The sequence below is a fragment of the Colobus angolensis genome, unplaced genomic scaffold (assembly GCF_000951035.1).
Source record: "Colobus angolensis palliatus isolate OR3802 unplaced genomic scaffold, Cang.pa_1.0 Scaffold313, whole genome shotgun sequence".
Lineage (NCBI taxonomy): Eukaryota > Metazoa > Chordata > Mammalia > Primates > Cercopithecidae > Colobus > Colobus angolensis.
Genome location: NW_012116411.1, coordinates 3,951,580 through 3,975,326, shown reverse-complemented (window position 1 = coordinate 3,975,326; position 23,747 = coordinate 3,951,580). Strand labels below are relative to the sequence as shown.

The 23,747-nt window shown below is 41.0% G+C and overlaps 2 protein-coding genes across 2 annotated transcripts in view; both read left to right on the top strand.

The window, feature by feature from the left end:
* Positions 1-2,370, top strand: part of TMEFF1 (transmembrane protein with EGF-like and two follistatin-like domains 1) — a gene marked incomplete at its 5' end in the record, with an annotated part of 100,327 nt that extends 97,957 nt beyond the window's left edge. The window contains one exon of the mRNA XM_011951030.1: positions 1,251-2,370. Within this exon, the coding sequence (XP_011806420.1) occupies positions 1,251-1,335 (85 nt within the window). The remainder of the gene's footprint in view (positions 1-1,250) is intronic.
* MURC (muscle-related coiled-coil protein) lies at positions 2,357-12,565 on the top strand. Its single transcript, XM_011951021.1, has 2 exons — positions 2,357-3,277; positions 10,447-12,565. The coding sequence occupies exons 1-2, from the start codon at positions 2,876-2,878 to the stop codon at positions 11,128-11,130; spliced, it is 1,086 nt and encodes a 361-aa protein (XP_011806411.1). The 5' UTR covers positions 2,357-2,875; the 3' UTR covers positions 11,131-12,565.
* Positions 12,566-23,747: the final 11,182 nt, after the last annotated feature.

Below are 23,747 nucleotides of genomic sequence, written 5' to 3'. Positions count from 1 at the left end.
TGTTTATCAAGACTGCATGAGTCAGTTTTTCTTCTTTTCTTCTTGGAATCTCCTCTCATGTTTTCAGACTCATAGAATGACAGATTGGCAGGAACCTGGAACATCACCTTAGCTAAACACCCTGATTTTATAGATTTAAAAACCATGGCACTAGGAAATTGGAACTTTTCCAAGGTCATGGTGAGTTAGTGATAGTAAAAGAGGGTTGCTTGATCTGTCAACTAGTTTTCTCATTTATGAAATGGAGATGATTCTAACTCTATCTACCTCATACTTTTAAAATGAGGATTAGTGAGGTAAAACCATATACAAAATGGAAGTATTGTCAACACTTTTAAATCAAGGCAAAGCTGTACTCTTTGAAATTGAACAAAATGAGGAGTACTCATTGTTATAAGACTTTCTTTCCAGTTTGTAAATTTCTTGCTGGCAGAGATTTTAGAACCTAGTCCAACTTCTAATTTATTTTTTACATTTAGGAGAATTGAGGTTGCACAGTTAGTTATTAGCAGAGCCCAGAATTCATCTCAGCCCCCTTATTCCACATTGCAAAGCACAGCACCTTGTGTTTGCAATCTAGTGTGCAGGCACAAGAGCAGTTCCAACACAGTGAGATTTGTACTGCTGTTGAGAAACATGGTAAAATGAGAGCAGAGTTAAAGAATGTCCCCCATCTTCAGTGTGGCAGTTGCTTTATGGGCTTCTGTGGTTTGGCCCAGAAGGGTGTGGACAGCTTCTTTTGAGTCATTGTCTAAAATCAGTAGATATTCCTATGTATTCATAGCTGAGGTTAATAAGCACACTTCTTCCTGATTTCTGCCTTCATCTAATCTGTTCTTGTCATTTTTGAGCTGTCTTGTCATAATGCTCAGGGAAAGTACATAGGCCAGAGTCCTTTCTACTGCAGGGGTTTCATATTATCAGTCACTGTGACTAGGGAGTTTCTAGGCTGGAGGAAGGGTGGTATATCTGTCAGGGGTGCATATATAGTAGCATAGACACTGGGAATGAATTTTCCTTGTGCCACATATCTAATCCTCTCAACTCCCAGCTTTGTAGGGGAGGTAGCGGTCCGAATTGTGTTCATCTTCATCTTGTCTTGCAACAGATACCATCTCATTTCCCTTTCATGTAATTGCTTGCAATGTGGCTTTGTGTGCAAAATGTGTATTACTTTGGAAACATTTGAAATATCCTAAACAAAATCATCAAAACAATATTTTTCTCTTTTTCTTTTTTTAATGCAACAGAAAATGCCCCAAAAACAATAGAGGACGTCGACAGAAGCAAAACCTAGGTCATTTTACTTCAGATACATCATCCAGAATGGTTTAAACTGATGACTTTTATATGTACACTGACCATGTGATGTACATTTATTATGTCTTTTTTTAAAGAATGGAAATATTTATTTCAGAGGCCTTATTTTTGGACATTTTTAGTGTAGTACTGTTGGCTCGTATTCAGAATATTCAGCTACGACAGTTTTGGACTGTTTAGTAGTCTTTGTTTTATGTTTTTAAATACAGAAATTGCTTTCACAAATTTGTACCACATGGTAATTATGAGACTTGTTCTTTACCCATGGAATGTAATATTTTTGCAAAGATGGACTACTTCACAAATGGTTATAAAGTCATATCCACTTCTTCCACAATGACCACAGCAAATGACCAAGCATGAACTAAAGGTAAAGATGTTTACAGATTACTTTTCTTACAAAAAAAAAAATCTAGAAGACACTGTGTTTAAATAGATATCTAAATGTTTTTGAGATTTAGTAACTGATTTTTTAGACACTGCCTATCGCATGAACTGTAAAGCTGTGTGTGTTAGGTGTAAAATATTTATAAGATATATGGACTGGGGAATTTGATTATTCCTCCCTTTGAAAAAATAATTCTAACAGTTTGAACAAGTATGTTAGTAATGATGGAAGAGATCATTGAAAAGTAGATTTAGATATTGTGAGAATAGGCTGTTTAACAGATTGGAATAAAGCCTACTCTACCAGTTAAACTACTTTAATACACATTCATTTTTCAAGAAAATATTTGTTTTAACATAAATAAACAAATCGTATCAGTGTTTGTGAATAAAATACAAAAATGATTGTTAATGATTGGTGCTCTTAAAGTGAGCTTAAAATTTATCCAAGACCTCTATCCAAATTTGTCCTGTAGTAATAGATTAATATTCATAGATTGTTGGTGTTTAAAGATCTGAAGTGTGAGTAGAATGTATTCAGCTGTTTAACATGTAGTTTAGGTATTCAAAAGTATGCATGTAGAATTTAAAAAATATGTTTAAAATTATTAATTTTAATATTTTGTTTGGAAAAGCATGTTATAATATAATGTTTTCACTATATGGCCTCTTTTGGTGTGTTTATTTACTAAATTTTTTGATATTGGTGTTTCAGTATATTTAATGTATGAAATTAGTAGAAAAAGCAGATTTTGGTTCAGAATTCCCCTTTACTGTTACAAATACTGATTGAAATTATCTAAAGGCAAAAGCTTTACCCAACATTTGGAGTTTGCTTTTTTGATCATTTGGCTTCTAGGTTTAATATTAGTTACATGGTGGCTTTAGTGAACTTTTTAAAAAAGCTTTCCTCTTCTACCCACACAGTCTTATTTGAGTCCCTTAGTCAGTCAGGAAGCATGTTTGGAACAGTCCCCGGTACTTTGCAAGGGTTCAGATTGCAGAACAGTCACATATGGGTATTTGTAGTTATAAATACTTGACCGTTCTCCAGGGGTGGGGTTTCCAACTCTTTAAACAACCCTGTTGCCTGTTACCAAGCTGACTTTTTGCTCCAAGTGCCAGAATTGATTGTGGTTAGGACATCTTACGCTGAGAAATAAATAAAATGGAACATAATGGGTCTGCTTCAAATGCTGATAAAATCCACCAGAATCGCCTGTCTAGTGTTACAGAAGATGAAGACGCTGCTCTTACCATTGTGACTGTGCTGGACAAAGTAGCCTCCATCGTGGACAGTGTGCAGGCAAGCCAGAAGAGAATAGAAGAGAGACACAGGGAAATGGAAAATGCCATAAAATCTGTCCAGATTGACCTGTTGAAGCTTTCACAGTCACATAGCAATACAGGGCATATCATTAACAAGTTGTTTGAGAAAACCCGAAAAGTTAGTGCTCACATTAAAGATGTGAAAGCCCGGGTAGAGAAGCAACAAATTCATGTTAAAAAAGTTGAAGTCAAACAAGAGGAAATAATGAAGAAAAACAAATTTCGCGTGGTAATATTCCAGGTAAGCTTGCACTTGTGTTCAGCTTGCTTATTCTAATCTCTTGCATCTTTTAATTGCCAACAAGTCATATCAGAGGTTTCCAGTGTCACGTCTTAACTATTGTATGTATTAATACAATGGAGTTCTGTATTAGCAGCAATCTCAGGATAAAACCATTTCTGGGTTAACCAAAGTGCTATCTATCATTTTGGAATTTTGAGCTTCTCAGCCATTTCATGTAATATGAACTGTGGCTCATAGCTTAGGCTATTTCTTGCCTTTGAAACTTAATATTGGTAAGTCCCTTTCAGCATATTAGCCTTATTAGCATGGTGCCCTCTCATAGACTTTGAAAATGTTAGAACTAGAAGAAGACTCAGAAGCCTCTAGTTTAAAACACCTCTTTGTTCTCTAAAAGAAGAAACTGACAACCAGTAGCTCCACAATGTGGTTTTTTTCGCTTATGTGGAGAGCCTGGAAAGGCCTAAACAGTAGATATAAACTTTTCAGAATGTGATTTGTGTGTTGGAATTTTTGCATATAGATCACAATGATAGCTATTTTCCAATGAACAATGAGGCAATTATTCTTATTTTTCTTATTGTTATAGTAATACATATGTATGAGTCACATAAATAATTTCCTATGTTTGATTACAAAGTCTTTTTACTTAAGTGATTTAATATAATATTTTGTGTGTGGCATTGTGTATTGAGCTAAGTTCCCATATTCTGTGCTTGGCACTCATATTTTTGGAAATAGGAACATATTCATGGCAAAGCATAATATCTATGGTATATTTTTAAAACTCTTACAGTTAAAAGGAAAAAAATTGAACATTCCTTCACAGTAGAAAAGTGGGAAACTGTCATTATCAGGCAGTTTACAAAACACAAGTAAGAATAAAATTCTACTTTCACTTATTTAACTGTTGGCAGTTATTAAAACCTATACCAAGAGGTTAATTTAAGAATTGGAAAAAAAACTCATGTTCTGTTGGTAGAAATATTAATTGATAAAACATTTTTGAAAGGCAAATTTGGTAGTATGTATTAAGAAATTTAAAAATTCACAAGCTTTTTGGCCCCAAAATTTCATGTCAAAGAATTTGTTCTATGCATAAAATCAGGAATGTGTGCAGGAATGTTCACTGTGCATATAAAGTGTTATTTTTTAAAATGACACCTGTATTTTAAAAATGAGTACTTATATACATAGGAAAAAACTAGAAGAATATAAACTAAATGAAATGGGAACACAGTTGGATTATGTAGAAGATAATTTGTAAAACACTAGGGATGTGGCCTATAACTCCCCATGGCATTCTTTACACATTAGGCAATTCTTCATAGCCCTCTCTTGACTGATAAGGTTACACTGGGATGGTAGAGTGGTATTTTAGGTCTGTTTTTAAAAGCTTGTAGGTTATTTAGGAAAAATAATAGGGAGGAGAGTGAAGAGTTGCTTATTTCAAAGGTAGATAGGGCAGACTATGCCATTTTAAGTTCTTTATCATTTCCCTTTCCTTTCATGTCCCTGGAAGTCCTTCTATAGGCTTAAAAATTTGGGAGGAAAAAAAATGCCTGGGCAATGTGGCAAAACCCCATCTCTACAAAAATAGAAAAGTTAACCAGGTGTGTTGTCTCGTGCCTGTGTTCCCTGCTATTCAGGAGGCTGAGGTGGGAGGGTCACCTGTGGGGAGGTTGAGGCTACAGTGAGCCATGATTGTGCCACTGCACTCCAGCCTGGGTGATAGTGAGAACCTGTCTTAAGAAAAAAAATTGAAAAATTGAAAAAAAAATCAGTCACCTGATTTTCAGAGGCCAGTTCCAGTGTAGTGGGAAATGTAGTATCCATTCTTCAATTTGCCTTCTGAGGATGTTTGGAATTGTGGGTATATCTTACCCTCCACTGGCATGGGCGCATGGCCAGGAAACATATTTGGCATTCACAACTGCTGAGAACCTTTCTGCAAAGCAGTGGACTAAGTGCCAATTAAGATTTACAAAAGCAAGAGCAAAGAAGTTTCTGAAAAGTTTCCATTGACTCTGTTCATTGACATAACTCTTCTTTAAACTTTAAGATGTTTCTATATTCACCCGTGTAGTCCCTGTAACTAACTGCTGATTGTTCTTTTCTTTGATCTTTTGCAGTTATTTAAAGCAACTGAGGGGTCCTAGTTTAGGGCACATCTCTTTTCTTGTAAGAAATAATGCCATGAAGATTCTGTATAATTAAGTTGTTCAGAGTAAGCAGCAGTTCGTCAAAAAGTAATTGCTATCATTTATAATGGGAAAGCTTGTAGAGAAAAGAATAATGGACATAGAACTCTGATTCAAAGATGCATTAGATGTTAGAACACTGCATACATGGTCACATGGTTATTCTTGGCAGTTAAAATTAGTTATAATTAATCATCATAGTTAAGGTATATAAATGGTTATATTGAGATTGCCCCTTCTGCTAAAATTAACTTGAAACTAAGCAATTCAGCCGTAGTAAACATTACCTATTTCTTATACATTTATTATTTCTCTTCGAACATACTATATCTTCACTAATAAGCCTCAGACTTTTGTATATTCGAAATTTCCCTAGCTATATTACTTTGAGAGCTTCTTTGGAGGTTCTAGGAGGGGAGCACAGCTACTCATATACTCTTGACCAAAGACCAGTCCTCCTCTATCGTGGATGGTTGTCCTTTTTGACCGAGCGTGCGGTTTCGAGAGGGATGCATATGGAGCAGTGAGGGAGGAAGGGGACACCCACTTAGCCAGCCAGATCAGCTGAATCAACCCTGGCAATCAGTGGGGTGACAGATGTTGCAGCCACTTGCCCTCACATCCCGTAGCTATATTACTTTGATGTTCAATCCAGCCCACAGTACTCTGATGCACAGTATTTATTCTGTTACAAAAATGGTCTTTTTACCTGGAGTTTTATATTAAAAGATGCAGTTATATTTGGAAGTCAACTATAATTCAACATCTACAATCTTCAATGATAACAGTCTGTTAGCTCGTGATAGCTCTGTCTCATTGGAGTTGCAACTAATAGATCTACATAACAAGTACTTTTTTGTGACTCTACCCCTGTTTTGTTTTACTTTAAAGACTGATTTTATATTATTTGTTGTGTACTTAAAGGAGGGTATGTGATTCCTGGGCTAAGCTATATCTGATTTCTTCACAGCAAGATTGTGTTTTTTCCCCTACCTAACAGTAATTAACTTTTGGCTCTTTCCCTTTCTAATTATACCTTCTCAGGCCGTGCCAACCCACATTGTGTTGCTGAAGCTACTCCCTGCAGCAGGTGTCAGGAAAGGAGAGGAATACTTCCACTGCTTCTAACTGATTCATCAGAGAGTTATGAGACGCCCACCCCTGCCTTTTTTTTTTAGCTCCTAGACACTCTAATCCTATAGCCAAAGAATTTAATTTTAAATAAGTATCAAAAGAAATAAGATTCCAGGGATATCTTCTTGACTATCAGGCTGATAGGTTTTGGAATATGCATAAATGTGTTTTGTATATATTTATATATTTTTTGATTGAATAGATTTAATCTGGATCTCATGTGGGGGCACAGTTTCTTTTAGAAATTTTAACTTGTGGTTCAGTTAAAAATCTCATAATTTTTCAGCTTTTGTCTGTTTAGTTTGAGAAATGCTCCCTATTCAGTTGGGTTCCTCTAGCTGCTGTGGTTGGGCTGGCTCTCAAGGTTTCCAGTGTGTGTCATGTCCCAAATCCAATTCTCATCCTTATTCTTTTGACACATTTGGCACGATTGGACCTCCTCTCTCTCTCTCTCTTTCTCTTTCTCTTTCTCTCTTTAAAGAGACAGGGTCTTGGTCTGTTGCCCAGGGTGGAGTTCTATGGTGCAGTCATAGCTTACTGCAGCCTCCAACACTTGGGGGCAAACGATCTTCGCTCTTCAGCCTTCCAAGTAGCAGGGTCTACAGGTGTGCATCACCTTGCCTGGTTACACTTTAAAATTTTCGTAGAGACGAGGTCTCACTTTGTTGCCTGGACTGGTCTTGGCCTCAAGTGATCCTCCCATCTCAGCCTCCCAAAATGTTGGGATTATAGGTATGAGACACCTTAACCAGCCCCTCCCTTTCTCCTTGAAACTTCTTTCCTCTGGACTTCTGGGGTTACTACGCTTTTTGGGAGTTCCCCCTGCCTCACTGGCTGTTTGTCCTTTTTTTTTTCTTTTCTCATTTCTTCCTTCTACCAGTCCAAAATCCATGCTGTGTAACACCCATGTTCAAAAATTCTCAAAAATATTTTTAATAACATATTTGACAGCAAGACCTAACTTGACCTGAAATTATTCAGTAGAAAAACCTGACCTAAAGTAGCAGGAGGCTATTTCTAGCTTTTATCCCAACTTAGTGTGAATATTCATATTTTTTGCCACAGAAATGTTTCTTCCAAGATCTTGCTGGGAATGTTATGTAATAAATCATATTATTTCCAAAGTCTGAAATATTCTGAATTCTGAAACACACCTTGGTGCCAAAGAGTTTTGAGTAAAACAGAGCATAGATCCATTCACTTAGTTTCTTGGTGATCTCTTTCATCTGGTCTCATGACTTTAATTCCATCTTTACATCAGTGACTAGTAAATTTGGATGTCTAGCCCAGCCCTCTCTTCTGAATTCCAGACTCATCTATTCAGCTGCCTGCTCAGTGCCTCTGCTTGCATGGCTAGTGGGTGTCTCCAAGACAGTGTGTTCAGATCCCATCCTTCCCCTCCAGTCTCTTCCTCCTCCTGTCTCCCCCATCTCAATTAATGGCAGATCTATCTTTCATCTGCTCAGGCCATGTACTTGAGGATCGTTCTTGACACTCTGGCACTCCACATCCAGATCTAGCAGCAAATCTTGTTGGTTCCTGCCTTCAAAGCAGCTCCAAATCAGACTGCTTCTCACCCCCACCCTGTCAGCAACCTTACCCAGTGCTCCCTTGCCTCAGTGCCCTCCACCTGTTCACCCTGCTTCTTTTCTTGCCCCTACACTCTGTTTTCAACAGAGTGATCCTTTTATAATGTGGGGCAAATCCTGGCACTACTCTCGTGCAAACCATTCATTCATTTTTTTAGACGGAGTCTTGCTTTGTCACCCAGGCTGGAGGGCAGTGGCACAATCTCAGCTCACTGCAACCTCCGTCTCCTGGGTTCAAGCGATTCTCCTGCCTCAGCCTCCTGAGTAGATGGGATTACAGGCTTGTGCCACCGCTCCCAGCTAATTTTTGTATTTTTAGTAGAGACTATTTCGCCATGTTGGCCAGACTTCTCTTGATCACCTGACCTCAGGTGATCCCCCTGCCTCGGCCTTCCAGAGTGCTGGGATTACAGGCATGAGCCACTGCACCCGGCTTCCTGCCAGGCTTTTAGAAGACTTCCTGTTATGCTTAGACCTCACCATTGGATACAGAGCATTGCGTGACCTGGACCACCTGCTATCTCTCTTACCCTCTTGCCTCCCCTTCTTGCCCTTTCATCAATCTGCTGTCACCACACAGCCCTCCCCACTGTTTCTCTGTTCTTCCCAGATCTATATGCAGCCTTCAGGACTAGGCTCAGGTGTCACCATATGAGTGAGGCCTTTCCGACCACTGTAGTTCAAACAGCACCTCCTTGTCACTGCATATTCCCCTTCCCTGCTTTAGTTCTCACCTTAGTGTGTATCTTGCCATCTAACGTGCTATATAGATTTTACTTGTTTGTCCCTCTCCGAGAATATAAGCTTTTTCACTCTTTTGTCTTCAAAGAAGCTTCACAGTTTCTAGAACCAGAAAATTTACTGGTTTGTGGTGGTGCTTAATCACTTTGTTGAAGGAAGGTGTACACCTGTTTGATCCAATAATCATTCATTGAGTATGCCTACTATGTTCAAGACAGTCTGATAGATGCTGGGCATAAAACATAAATAAGACACATGATCTCTGCTTTCAAGGAATCTGGAGAAGACCTCTGGGAGACACATATTTTTGAGTAAAGCTTCAATTCAAACTGTGATAAATGTTATAAACAGAGGATGTATGTGTAAATTTGAGATAGAGTTAGCCACTTGGGGAAGTTGGGGACACTTGGATTATTGAAGAAAGATTTCATTTACAAAGCCAAAAAGAGGTGAAAGGGGACCTAAGATGTCAGAAACTTCTGGGTATGGTAGTGTGTGCCTGTAGTTCCAGCTACTTGGGAGACTGAAGCAGGAGGATTCCTTGAGTCTAGGAGTTCGACTCCAGCCTGAGTAATGTAGTAAGACCCCGTCTTTATGAAAAAAAGAAGATACCAGAAATCACATATACATAGAGGGATGAAAACATCTTGTGCTTGAGGAATGGAGAGTGATTGTATGTTTCTGGGCTGGAAGAGTGGGAAAGTAGGTTTAGCTAAAGCTGAGGAGCCTTCTCATCATACTGGACAATTTGAACTCTTCGTTGAGTATTGATGAGCTCTCCAAAGTTTAAAGCAGAGAAAAGATGTGATCAAAGCTATCCTTTAGTAATATTTCTCAGAAAATACTTAGGTGATGTTCTGGAGTTAGAAAGATCAGTAAGGAGGCATTGCAGAAGTTAGGACTGAGATGACAAGTGCCAGAATCAAGACATTGGTAGAGGGAATGAGGAAGGAGGAGGGAACGGACAAGTTGTTAGGCAGTATTACCAACAAAGCTTGGTGACTGGTTGGATATGGAATGAGAAGGAGAGGAAATATTTGGGATGATGATTCAGGAGTTTCTATCTTATGTGGCACCTGGATGGGTGTTAGTGCTGAGAGGTAAGGGAAAGAAGTAGAAATGGAGAGGATGGTGGATGGGCCTTGATTTTTGGACTTGGTAAGTTCAAGGTGACTGTGTTACATCAAACTGTGGAGCAGTCTGCCCATCATTCACACATGTGTCTTCATCTTAGGAGAGAAGGAAAGTGAAGATAAAATACATGTGAGTTTACTTACAATTGGATCTGAAAAATGGAGTGGTTAAGGTTGCCCAGGGTGAGCCTGGGAGATGAAGAAGAGGAAAGGGCCAAGGTAAGAGAAACCCTAAGAAATGCTAACATTTAAGGAGCAGGCAGAGGATAAACAGCCCATGGAAAAGATTTACAAGTCATGGCCAAAAGGTAAAAGAGCTGATCTGTAGTGCAAAGGAAGCACTAATATGCTTTGTTTTTTCTCTCCTTCAGGAGAAGTTTCGGTGTCCAACATCCCTGTCTGTTGTTAAAGACAGAAACCTAACTGACAATCAAGAGGAGGAGGAGGATGTCTTTGATCCCCCAATAGATCTCTCTTCGGATGAAGAATATTATGTTGAAGAAAGCAGATCTGCCAGGCTTAGGAAGTCAGGCAAGGAGCGCATTGATAATATCAAGAAGGCATTTTCCAAAGAAAACATGCAGAAGACACGGCAAAATTTGGACAAGAAAGTGAACAGAATTAGAACTAGAATAGTGACCCCGGAGAGGAGAGAGAGGCTAAGACAGTCAGGAGAGAGGCTGAGACAGTCAGGGGAGAGGCTGAGACAGTCAGGGGAGAGGTTTAAGAAATCTATTTCTAATGCAGCTCCCTCAAAGGAGGCTTTTAAGGTGCGTAGCCTCAGGAAAGGCAAGGACCGAACAGTGGCTGAAGGTGAGGAATGTGCCAGGGAGATGGGCGTGGACATCATTGCCAGGAGCGAGTCTCTGGGCCCCATCAGTGAGCTCTACTCTGATGAGCTCAGTGAACCAGAACATGAGGCAGCCAGGCCGGTGTATCCTGCCCACGAAGAAAGGGAAATCCCCACCCCTGAGCCTGTAAAAGTTACTTTTAAATCTCAGGTGAAAGTAGAGGATGATGAATCACTTTTGTTAGATTTAAAGCACTCATCGTAAAGAGGAGTTAAGTATATCCTAAATATGAAACTCCTAATCATGCAGTTTTAGTTTGAATAGTGTAGTCATCTACATTTCTGTGCCATGTAGGAAAACATAAATTTGTGTTTTTTTCTTATCTTTAAAATCTTGAAGATAATATAAATATTATTTTCACTCTTTTTCAAGGCAGCTGTGGATTTTTTAGTTCCTTTCTCTTGTCCACTAGAAAAATAGTTTCCAAGGTTGGGCCAGTTACATATTTGGTAAGGGCAACTTTGCGGCCATCATTTGCAAGAGAACTCTAAAGATTGGTTAGGATTGATACTGTGGCCAGCCTCAAAGGGGAGTAACTCATGTGTGGGTTATATCATCCAAATGTTCAGATCAACAGATTTGTTAGTAGCAGTCACACCCCTTTTTTGATGCTTTCACATTAAAAAATTGAAGTTTTGGACTGGAGCGTTTGGTTCTAGTATCATAGCTTTACTTATAAGAAAGCCCTGGGCAAGTTATCTGCTTATTCTCATCAGTAAAAAAGGAGAGGGTTGGCCTCTGCTGCCTACCTCAGAGGACTGTTGTGATGATCAAAGGAAATGGCACACATTCTGGGGGAACAAGAAGCACACCCAGAGAAAACAAGCCTCACCAGTTCTTCAAAAACAGAATTGAAAGAGTTATACCTTCTGAAAAAGACCTAACCACCAATCAATAAGGTCCTAGGTTGGACAGAAACTAAAACTGGTCTTCAGAAGCCTGTTCACAGAATCAGGAGTGAAAAATAAATAAATGTTTGGGTGACCACTTTTTCATCAGACTAACTAAACCTTGGGTTTTTAGTTGGGTCTCAAAATGTTCCCTGGCCAAACCCTTTCTAATTTCCTTTTGATTAAGATCTTTAGTGGACTATAGCACTAATTTGTTTGAGCAGTATGAGGCATAAAATTGTGACTATGCTTCTAAAGTCGGCCCTGATGCATTGGGTTTGGAAATGACCGCAAATATTCCTGTTAGTTCCTGAGTGTACCCTTCAGGGTCCAACTGTCCAAAACAGTGTTGATAGGAGTTTATCATGGCTGCTTTGGGAGGAAGCCAGATTCCCCTTATCTGTTAGCTTTAGATGGTGGAATCCAGGAAGTAGAACAATGTCTATTGTTGCTAAAGAAAGAAAGAAATGGGCCGGGCGTGGTGGCTCATGGGAATAATCCCAGCACTTTGGGAGGTTGAGGCGGGTGAATCACCTGAGGTCAGGAGTTCAAGACCAGCCTGACCAACATGGTGAAACCTGACTCTACTAAAAATACAAAAATTAGCCAGGCGTGGTGGCATGTGCCTGTCCCAGCTACTCAAGGAGGCTGAGACAAGAGCATTGCTTGAACCCAGGAGGCGGAGGTTGCCGTGAGCCGAGATTGTGCCACTGCACTCAAGCCTGGGCGACAGAGCAATACTCTGTCTCCAAAAAAAAGAAAGAAAGAAATGGTAACACTGGTTCTGTACTTGTAGGATGTTTAATATAGCATGGTGTTGTAATAGAGAAGAAATGATGAAATTGTTGAATTTGAAGAATTGGGACAACGATCAGCTCTCCCACTTTTTTTGTCACTTTCAGATCATTTTTTAGATAATCATGTGGTAGTTGAAATAATAAGTTGTACATATATACACACAGGCATACATAAATCAGCTTGAAAATATTTGACTCAGTTACTCAGATATTTGGGTTTGGGAGTCTGATTCAGCATCATTTCCTCTTCACCCTACATGGATACATAAAATGATAAATTGTTCATCTTGTTACCTTTTTATATTGAAAACTAAAGTGTATACAACATTGGATAACACTTTCAAATGAATAATTTTAAAATGTTTTTGTGACATTTTGAAAAAATCTTGGATGCCTAATCACATATTTTCTTAAGAGCCATAATAAATTTGAATTTAAGAAAATGTTATTACAACATTTGATGTTAGTGTCCTATAAATATTTTTACTAATAATGCAAACAGTGAATGTAAAGAAGTTACAAGCTTTTTCTTTTTTCTAGTCCTATGTAGAATAAATATCAGTTGGCCTGGAATATTTTTCTGCAAACATTACTGTCAGGGAATTTTTATAAAGTCAGTTTGCTTACTGATTCATTATATAACCAGACTTGACATTTTGTGGAACATTTCACATCTAGCTGTATTTGAATTTTGATGAGAAGGGAGTTATAACCTGGTCAGCTCTTCATCGTGGTAGACTTTGTGCAACCCCAAAACACTGAACAGTTTCATGTCCTGGGATTTTATTGTAACCTTGTACTGCTTTCTTGGTACTTGCTTCTGTCTCTCTACATTCTTCCCATATTTGGGACATTCCCAAATTCTACATTTGTAATTTATTATCCCTTTAACTTAATTTTCTTGATATAAAAATAATGGGCTGCAAACTCACACGTCCCATTTGATATAAGGAATATTCTAGTCAGTGTTCCTATTTTAAAAGTTTCAGATAACAGGGACAGATTATTTTACTTATTCATCTGCATTTTAGAAATTATACATACCAGATTTTAAACGGTGTATTCAAATAAAACCATTAGCAAGATTCCTTGCTCTGAGACAGAACAGTGCAGCATCTATAGACACCAGGGGGCACAGAGCTACACAGGCTCTTCTGCAGAATAGACAGGATAGAGCAGGGGGGTGCAAGTCTGTCTCCGGCACGTGATGATCCAGGTCTTTCTGTGAGTGGTTGATAGCCTGATTCTAGCTTACAGGTTAGAGAAGCAGGGCAAACAACAAAGTACATGAGAATTCAAGGCCGGGTGTGGTAGTTTATGCCTGTAATCCCAGCACTTTGGGAGGCCAAGTTGGGCGGATCACTTGAGTTCAAGACCATCCTGGCCAACAGGGTGAAACCACGTCTCTACTAAAAATACAAAAATTAGCTGGGCATGGCGGTGTGCGTCTGTAATCCCAGCTACTTGGGAGGCTGAGGCAGGAGACTCACTTGAACCCGAAAGGTGGAGGTTGCAGTGAGCCGAGATCACACCACTGCACTCCAGCCTGGGCAACAGAGTGAGACTCCTCAAGAAAAGAAAAAAAGAAAAAGAAAAGTACATTCAGCTTGCTGAAAATGTACTTGTGGGGTGTGTGTGTGTGTGTGTGTGTGTGTGAGAGAGAGAATTCCCTGAAGCCTCCATAAGTTAAAAATACAAATCAAGATAAAAATACAAAACATTTTTTATTTCATTCTTTACCTTCCATGCCCATTAAAGGGTTTGGTTTAGACCAAGACCTGCAGTTCATTGTGATTCTATCAGCTAAAAAGCATGGGTCATGTTATGTAAAATATTCCACAGAACCGTTGTTAACTGCAGTTCCATTACATGAAATCATTGGGCTCATTTTTATTCTGAGTCATGTTTACTGTAGCTTCTCTTATTGAACCCTGCTAAGAAAATTACAGATCATGATTCCTAAATCAGCAGAGTGACCATTATGGTTTCACCCTCAATTCTGTTTGAATTTGGGGCATGCTAGTCCCTGGTCTGTAGTGAATAAAAAATGAAAAAACTTCATGCTAAATTTTGTGTGTTGTTCTTATGGCCACCTCTGAGTTATGTTGTCTCAGGATTTATAGTTGCCCTTCCCAGGTCAGAATCCGTCATTGTATTTCATAAGCAGTGGCTAGGAGATCTAGGATAACCACGACTTCACTGTGCATCTCTTCGGACATCCAAGGATCCCTGAGAGGGTAGACTGGAGTGGCAGAATATCCTCAAATTCGAATTTACTTTGGGCATCTTCCTAAAATCAACCACTTTTGTCAAAAGGCCCTCCCCAAATGCTCTGCCACTTGATGCCTTTGCCCATGCTGTATGTCTTGGAGCACCACTTCCCCTTTCATTCTGAGAGATGCCCTTCAAGTTCACTGAGAATGTCAATTTCCTAATTTTAGCTTTCCCTGGTCCCTTCATCCCCTAGGAAGGGCATGACTACTCCATATTTTACACACACACAGATTCTATGTGAGGCACTGAGGATTCAAAGATGAATAGAAGTTCCTTCTTCCCCACCCTTTCCTATCCCATATCTCAGGCTCACAGTTCTGGGAGACAGGCAAAAATTCAGCAGTGTGACTAGTGCTATGTATCAGATGATGGAACTGTGGAGATGGAAGCTGTTTATAGAGTATTTTGATTATGCATCTCCCCTAGCACTTGCACGGTATCGCAGTTTATTTGTGTAACTGTCTTCTAGACTAGACTGTGCTTCTTAAGGTCAGGGACTGCATTTTACTCATCTTTGGGTCACCAGCACTTGGAGAGCCTCCCATGTGCTAGCCGTCTGTATCATGAATCCAGAGATGAAAGACGTGGTCCCTATGCTTAAGGAACTTTTCCCTTGGTGGAGGAGATAGACACATCATGCTCAGATTGCAGAAAGGATGATAGGGGAACATAGAGGAAAAATATCTCATAATCTGGGGAAATGCTGTCAGGGAAAACTAGAGAAAGTGTTGCTTGGCATTTGAAGGCCATTTGAGTCAAGAATAGAATTCAAGGCACGATGCAGCTAGAGAGATTGTATGAAGATGTTGTGAGATTTATGTCAAAGGCCATAGAGAGCCATTGAGAGATGTTAAAGGATGTCCTGTTAACAGACCAGAGGCAGACGGACCAGTTGGTAGGGGCCTTGAATTTTTCCAGGTAAGAGGAGTACCTAACGTAAAGCAGTAACTGAGCTATGGAGGGGTCAGCTTGGCTGTGGGTTGTGATGGGAACAAATGACTGCCAGGTTTCTGAGTTGGGCAAGTCACAAGTGGTGCCACTCACTGGGACAGGAAATATAAAACTGTTCTAGTACAGCCCTCTCCTGATGCTTCTGTCTCTCCTCTGACAGCCTTCATTACTCATCCCTCAGTGTGGCTGAGGAACAAAAGGGAACTATGCCCATACTCCAGAAGTTCCCCTTCTAGAGTTCTGCCCAGTCCAGCTGTTGTGGCTCCCACCTATGCGTGAAGAAGCCTCCTTTGAAGGGACCCTTTTCTGGCTCTAGCAGGTGCCTTGCCATCTCCACCAAGATGTGAAAGTCCTTGGGAAGCAGAACTGCCTTGCAGATCTAAGGCCATTGTGAAAGCTGCTTTCTCATCTGTGTCTTTGCTCAAGGCCGAATTTCTGTTTCTGTTTGTGTGGTCCAAAGAGAGGCTACTTCTGATTCTTAGAATGGATTATAATTTTCTTTTTTTTTTTTTTTTTGAGACGGAGTCTCTCTCTGTCGCCCAGGCTGGAGTGCAGTGGCCGCATCTCAGCTCACTGCAAGCTCTGCCTCCCGGGTTTATGCTATTCTCCTGCCTCAGCCTTCCAAGTAGCTGGGACTATAGGTGCCCGCCACCTCGCCTGGCTAGCTTTTTGTATTTTTTAGTAGAGACGGGGTTTCGCCGTGTTAGCCAGGATGGTCTCGATCTCCTGACCTCGTGATCCACCCCTCTCAGCCTCCCAAAGTGCTGGGATTACAGGCTTGAGCCACCGCGCCCGGCTGGATTATAATTTTCTAATCTCATTTTTCTGTTGGGCACCTGAGGATTCCAGACAAAGCTGTGCTTTATTCCATCTGACATCACAATAACAGTTGCTGTGACCAGCTGCATAGGCCAGGGCCAGTTGCCCAGGTTCATGTATCTTCTCCAGTCAGCTGCCATGGTGGCAGCAAGAGCCTCGATCTCACTGTGGGTACTTGTTTTCAAATTTAATCCCGCCATGTCTGTCATGTTAGATATGAGTCATGGCACCAAAAATGTATCAGAGGTTCAAGGTGGGTTTGATGCAACCCATTCTTCCTCCCCTCCAAGTTTCTGGTTTATGGAGAGTTCATACAAGGATTGTCAGCAAAATGGAGAACACCTTTATTACAGGCTGGGCATGTGTTCAATAAATCCCCCCAAAATAGGGCCTTTAGTAAATTCAGCTGGCGAATGTGGCTTAGGCCCTCCCTGGGACCTGCGTGCTCTGATGTGGTAAGTGAGCAAGGTTTTCAAAGCAGGAGCAGAGTCCATTTTCTCAGCTAGCAGTGAAGCCTGCAGGCCTGCTCACATCTTCAGTCAGGGAGAGCAATGGGGATGGAGTGCCTTCCCTTTGTGGTCACCTCCAACTCAAGTGAGCAGGTAGCAAGGAGAGGGGAGGCTGAGAGACCAGGGCCTCTGGGACAGAACATAGGGTCCAGTTTGAAGCCACAGCCTCGTTTGCACTTTTCAGGCCTACTATGCAGAGTTAAACAGAGCCCTCTGAACCTAGCTGCTCCATGTTGAGCATCCCTAATCCAAAAATCCAAAACCTGAAATGCTCCTAAATCCAAAACTTCTTGAGTGAGGACAAGACATTTTAAGGAAATGCTCAACCTGTGTAATGCAAATATTCTAAAATAAAAAAAAAATACCTGAAACACTTCTCCCAAATACTTGTTCCCAAGCATTCAGTTACAGGATACTCAGCCTGTAGTGCTTCTGAGGCCTGTTGTGGACACACCGAATTGAGGTACGTGCGTCTTTGCAGGGACCAAGTGAGGACCAAGTGGAAGGTAGGCAAGTTGGATATTACAGATCCCAGCCCAGAGACGAAGGCTGGATAACACATTTGTTGAAGTATAGGTAAGTGCAGTTGTGAGTTTTCATGCAATTTGAAAGGAGTGGATAAAGATCTTTTATTTGTCAAACTTCTAAAATAAAGTATTCTGAACAATTGTTCTTGGACTCTTATTTCAAAAATTCTCCTGATCAGTCTGTGACTGGCATTACCTTTGAAAGGGCGAACAGTCTCTATCCTCATTCTGGTTTCCAGCCCCTGATAGAATCAGTTTAAGAGGAACATTACATATTGTTCTAAGCTGAAATTTAGAACTACAATGAGCACCCCCGTCTGAAGAGTTTGGCTCAGTTTGTTACTGTGAATCCATTAAGGTGTTACTCCTGGCTGAAGTTTGCTCACAGCTTCATGTTATAAGGCAGCCAAGGTCTCCTAATAATGTCATGGGCCAATATTCATAACTTACTAGGGTCTAACTAGGCTTTTTATCTGAACAGGCTTTAAATTCTCAACAAACTCTGGTTATGTAAATATGTTCTTTTAGGGTAAAATAAAATATATTGAAATGAGTGTATCACTTTAATTGTATTAGCATCTTTCAAGTGGCCATATTTGTTTGGACAGTTTCCATAAGGAGAAGAAATAAATTAACAGAATTATGCATGGGATGTGTTCCTTTCTAGTTGAAAGCAATAGAAAAGATTTCAGAGTGAAACATTCATATGCTGTCAGCTGCCAAGAAATAGAACTGTGTTTTCTTTAACAGGAGAGAAAATATCTCAATAAATCATAGGTTGTAGATTTATTAGGAAAATGTGCCAACGTATTCTCTACTTGCAACTCGTACATCTTACATAAAAGGAAATCATCAGCATTTCAGACAAACCTTTATTGGAGGGTAAAATCACTTAAGATTTGCTAGTTAGTTACCTGTTTTTTTTTTAAATCATCCTCTTCAGTGATAATCTGCTAAAGCATCCTTCCACCCTGTTTATTCTCCAGAATGCCAGCCCCTCTCAGGGTAGAGAAGCTAGAAAAGCCTGCACTGGGCCGGGTCCAAGGAAGCCTGTGATTTACTCCTGTGGCTTGATGAGACCAAGCCATGTGCATATGGTGGATTATTTTTCCTGACTTTGTCTCAAAATTTTGGGATGACGATTATCACATTTTTCCAGGGGCATGAGGTATAGGAATGGGGAAATTGTATATGGAAATCATGAAACTTAATTAGGCGTTTTGGCCAAAAAAACCCCCAAAAAACAAAAACAAAAACAAAAACAATTCTCAACTGAATTAAAGATCAAAGGCAAGAACACTGTAAATTGTGCAAGAGGAGGAATCTAGAGAAGGGTAACCTGTGATCTTTGTTGTCATTGAGAACAGAGCAACATAAAATGAAAAAGAAAATGGGTTTAAATGCAGGAGACAGGAATCGGGTTAATCACAAAGAAAGGCTTCTACTGCAGAAACATTTCCATCTGGAGGTTCTAACAATTGAATGAACAATCTTGTATTTGGAGGCAGAGTAGTAAATGAAGTGCCTAGAGAGATGCTGCATGTTTCTGTTGTTTCACAGTTTTTCATAGTGGGCAGCCATATTGTTATATTCACCTCTCTCCCCATCTTTTTTTTTTGAGACAGAGTCTCACTCTGTCGCCCAGGCTGGAGTGCAGTGACGCGATCTTGGCTCACTGCAAGCTCCACCTCCCGGGTTCACGCCATTCTCCTGCCTCAGCCTCCCGAGTAGCTGGGACTACCGGCACCCGCCACCTTGTTGGCTAATTTTTTGTATTTTTAGTAGAGACGGGGTTTCATCAAGTTAGCCAGGATGACCTTGATCTCCTGACCTCGTGATCAGTCCGCCTCAGCCTCCCAAAGTGCTGGGATTACAGGTGTGAGCCACCGTGCCCGGCCTTTTTTTTTTTTTTTTTTAAGGTGGGGCTTGCTCTGTTGCCCAGGCTGGAGTGCAATGGTGCAATCACAGCTCACTACAGCTTCCATCTCCTAGGCTCAAGTGATCCTCCCACCTCAGCCTCCCAAGTAGCTGGGACCACAGGCACGTGCCCACTCTGCCTGGCTATTTTTTTTTCTTTATTTTTAATAGAGATGAGGTCCATTATGTTGCCCAGGCTGGTCTAACACTCCTGAGGTCAAGCAATCTTCCCTCCTTGGCCTCCCAAAGTGCTGGGATTACAGTCATGAGCCACCACACCTGGCCTATATATCGCTCGCTTTGTAAAGCCTTTAAAATTGTGTGCATTCTCTCTGAGATTCTGTAAGTGCAAAGGACTTACTGTGCTTCTCATTAATAAGATAATAAGTATTTAATAAGTACCTAGTGAATGAAAACAGATTAATGCCTCTTTGAACTATGGCCTTTTCTCTGAATATCTTTGAATTAAGATCATTTATTTGATGAGTATTTTTTTGAGCAACTCATGTAAGCCTGGCACTCTTCTAGGCTCTGGGAGTAAAGTAGTGAACAGAATTCTTGCTTTCAGAGATTTCAGAGAAAGACTAATAACTAGTAAATATAGTATGTTAGGTGATGAGAGGTGCTGTGAAGAAGTAGTCAGGTAAAGGGGCAGGGCATTATGAGTGGGAGTGGTGCAGGCTGGTGCTATTTTAGAAAGGGTGTCTGGGAAGGACTCTGGTAAGGTGAACAGAATGTTTTGAATCTGATAAAGAGTCAACAATGCAGGTGTTTCTAGGAAAAGTTTTAGTTGTGTTCAGGAGACCGTGTGGTTGAAATGGATGAGGTGGCAAGTGTGGGAGCAATGGGGTGTCCACAGGCTGTTATAAGGACTTGGGTTTTACTCTGAATGAGAAGGGGACCCATGGGAACGTGTTAATATGAAGAACGACATGATCTAATTTATTGTGTTTATACTCATTGAAAAATCAAGCCATTGTGTTCTATACAAAAAGCTAACTACAGTTCCTGCCTTAGTTTACACTGCAAAGGAACTCACCCAGACTCCCGAGTTTTCCATTCCATGCTCGCTCTCTAAGCCCCATTGCAGCTCAAGGCTGACATCTAGTGGATATTTTCATAATTGTTTATGCACATGAAGTTTGGAACCTATCCACTGTAGATTAATAGAGGGGGAGGTTTAACACAGAAAATCACAAACTGGATGATTAGTAGAATACTGTAGTGGATTTGCCTTTGTTTTTCTTTGGCTCTTATTCAGGTAAATTTACGTTTATCTAGCGTATATTAGCATATATTAGTTAGCGCTGGTGGGTTCAGCTGCCAGAGATTAGAGCATCAAAATCATGGGTTGGTAAAGAGGAAAAAAAGTATCAGGTGGGATGAGCCAGGAGAAAGTATCCTGGTTCTAGTGGTGGCCCTCCAAAGGTAGCTGTGGTTTGTTGTATGGTGTTTAAGGGTGTGTGTATTCCAAACCTGTGCTTGCATCAGGTTGGCATTGATTTACAAAGGGAGTCTACTGTGTAGGGCATGGTGGAATGAAGTTCAAGGCAGCATGGAGATACTGAAAGTCGTGAAGCTGAGTGTTTCCAAAAGCTTAGGTGGGGTATTTCAGTGTAGCAATCAAGAGCTTTAGCTTTATAACTGGACAACTGGCTTTGTGTCTGTCATTTACTGACTGTGAGAACCTGGGCAAATTATATTATCTGAACCCAGTTTCTAAATAGTACCCACCTAAAGGTGTTATATTAAGCCAGATATTTTATGGAATGCACTTAGCACACTTAGCATTTAGTAAGCAGTCAAAAATAGCTAGGCGTTATTGTTCAGAGGGACTACAAGTAGCCTCTAGAGATAGAGAAGCAGGCTATTGTAATAAAGATATCTGTATTACAATATATTTTTTTTTGCTCCTAGCATTTAACATTAACAGAATTTAGTTTGAAACCATTTTGCAGATGTATATGATCCATTTTATCTACTTTGATTGTGGGCAGTTGAATATTCCGCTTAACTAAGACATAGCATTTTTACTACATAGAGATTAAAATCATCCAGTGGCTTTCATAACTTTCAGGAGGAAAAAGGCTCAAATATGAGCTCTGCAGGATCTGGCTCCCACATGCCTAACTTCATCCTCATCTCTTATTCTTCCTCCTCAGTTTCTGCATTCCGGAGACACTGGCCTCTCAGGTCCTCCAATGCCTTATCCAACCTGTCTCAGGACCTTTGCATAGGCAGTTCCACTTGCCTGCCCCCACCTTTCCTACTCCCCTCCCAACCAACTAAGCACACACCTAGTTAACTTCTGTTCATCTTTCGGATTCCATTGAAAATGATACTTCTTCAGGGAAGCTTTCCATGCCTCTACATCACTCCCTAATGGGGAAAGCCTCACCTGTTATACAATAAGAACACTTACTGTAGTTTAAAAGTATATATTTAGGTGGTTATTCACTCAGCTAGATTGTAAGCCTCTTGAGCACTGGCACTGTGTCTGCTCAGCCCATTACTCTGTCCCTGCCACAGTGCCTCAGATAGAGTGGTCTGAAAAGAGAGGGATTTTATTTGAAAATTAAAATGTAGAAATAGGTAAAACACTTGGTGACTGAGTATGAGGGGTGTAGTGGGTTCTAGATTCCCTCTAAGACTTGTCATTCATCCCTCCAGATGCTGGGAGTTTTGATGGCTGATGGCTCTCCCCCAAGTCTGTCTCCAGAAATTGCCCTCAGCAGAGAGAGCCACCTCACCCAAGGTCATGCCCCTTCCTGACAGCAGCCCACACTGAGTGACAGGTTGACTGGGGGGTATGTGTGTGGCTCCTGGCTTCAGCGTGGAACAGCTGTGAAGGACCTTCCTGGGTCCAGAGCTTGCCATAACATTGGCTGAAGCCTCGGTTTAAACCTTATTAACTGTTCAACTCCTGTCTCCATCCTGCATCCTTCAGCACTCACAGGTGCTGTTCATGACAGCATCACGCAAACCACCTACAAGATCTCCTAGTCTGTTTCCTAGGGAACCTGGCCCACAGCTGGGCATGATGGAGAGGGAGGAGTCTAAGGTGGCTCCTTGATTTCCGGCTTGAGACAGCACATGATGCTATCCAGTGAGAAGAGGGACAAAGAAGAAAGTGTACAGAAGTTGAAGCAGGTTTGCTGGAAAAGATACGGTTTAGGGGTGCTAAGTCTGAGGTGCCTGTGGGATAGCAGGAGTTTGAAGCTCAGATGAAAGATCTAGGCTAGAGGTACAGATTTGGGAGTCATCAGCACAGCAAAAACAAGGACGTTAAAGAGATCTTCACCCATACAAGTATGGAGTGTGAAAAAAACAAAACAGGAAGCATGTGTCCTGGGAGCCAACAGAAATGGGCAGGGGAAGGAAGACACACTCGTGGCAAATAGGTTGATCAGAGAGTTTTCAAAACCGGGAGTGTGAGCATTGTGGATGATAGAGGGATTTGAAGCAGTTTCAGATATATGTGTCAGGAACCGCAGAGAGAGCAGCCTGGAAAAGTGCTCATTGGGGTGCATGACAAGGTCGCTGAGGACCTTGCTGGTAGCAGTTTGAGTGGAGTAGGTAGAAGCAGCCAGATTCCAGTGAGTTGGGTAGATGGGATGGGAGAAGAGACAAATGTGATAATCTTTGATAACTCCCATGAGATGGGACAGGAGAGGTAGGTAGGGACAGGAAGGAGCACAGAAAACAGGAGGGTATTTGTAAATAATGAGGGAGACGAGCTTAAGGAGAAGGCCCAGCCAAGAAGGGATAAAGTGAAGGCCGCAGGTGTGGCAACTGGTTAAAATTCTCGAGCAGGTGGAAGATGACTGAGCAAACAAAATTACTCCTGGAGAGGAAGAACCAAATCTCAGGCGCCAGAAGTGACGTAAGCAGGTAACAATAGCCACAATTTATTATGCTCTTTCAGGAAAGGAACTTTAAGTACTTTAACCCTTACAACAAATCCACACTCGAATACCACGCACCTGGCCGGAGCAGGTGCGGCTGCGGAGGCAGGGCCTCGGCTGTCTCCCCGGAACCCCTCCCAGTCCCCAGGTAGGCGGGGGAGCGTACGCTCCGGCAGGACCGGGTGGTTCCAGAAGCCACCCCTCTCTCTTGAAACCGGCTCTGCAGGCTAGG

Excerpts from the sequence above, each read along its gene's own strand:
- MURC (XM_011951021.1), top strand. The coding sequence starts at position 2,876 with ATGGAACATAATGGGTCTGCTTCAAATGCTGATAAAATCCACCAGAAT. Across the intron at positions 3,278-10,446 it reads TTCGCGTGGTAATATTCCAG|GAGAAGTTTCGGTGTCCAAC; the intron begins GTAAGCTTGCAC and ends TCTCTCCTTCAG.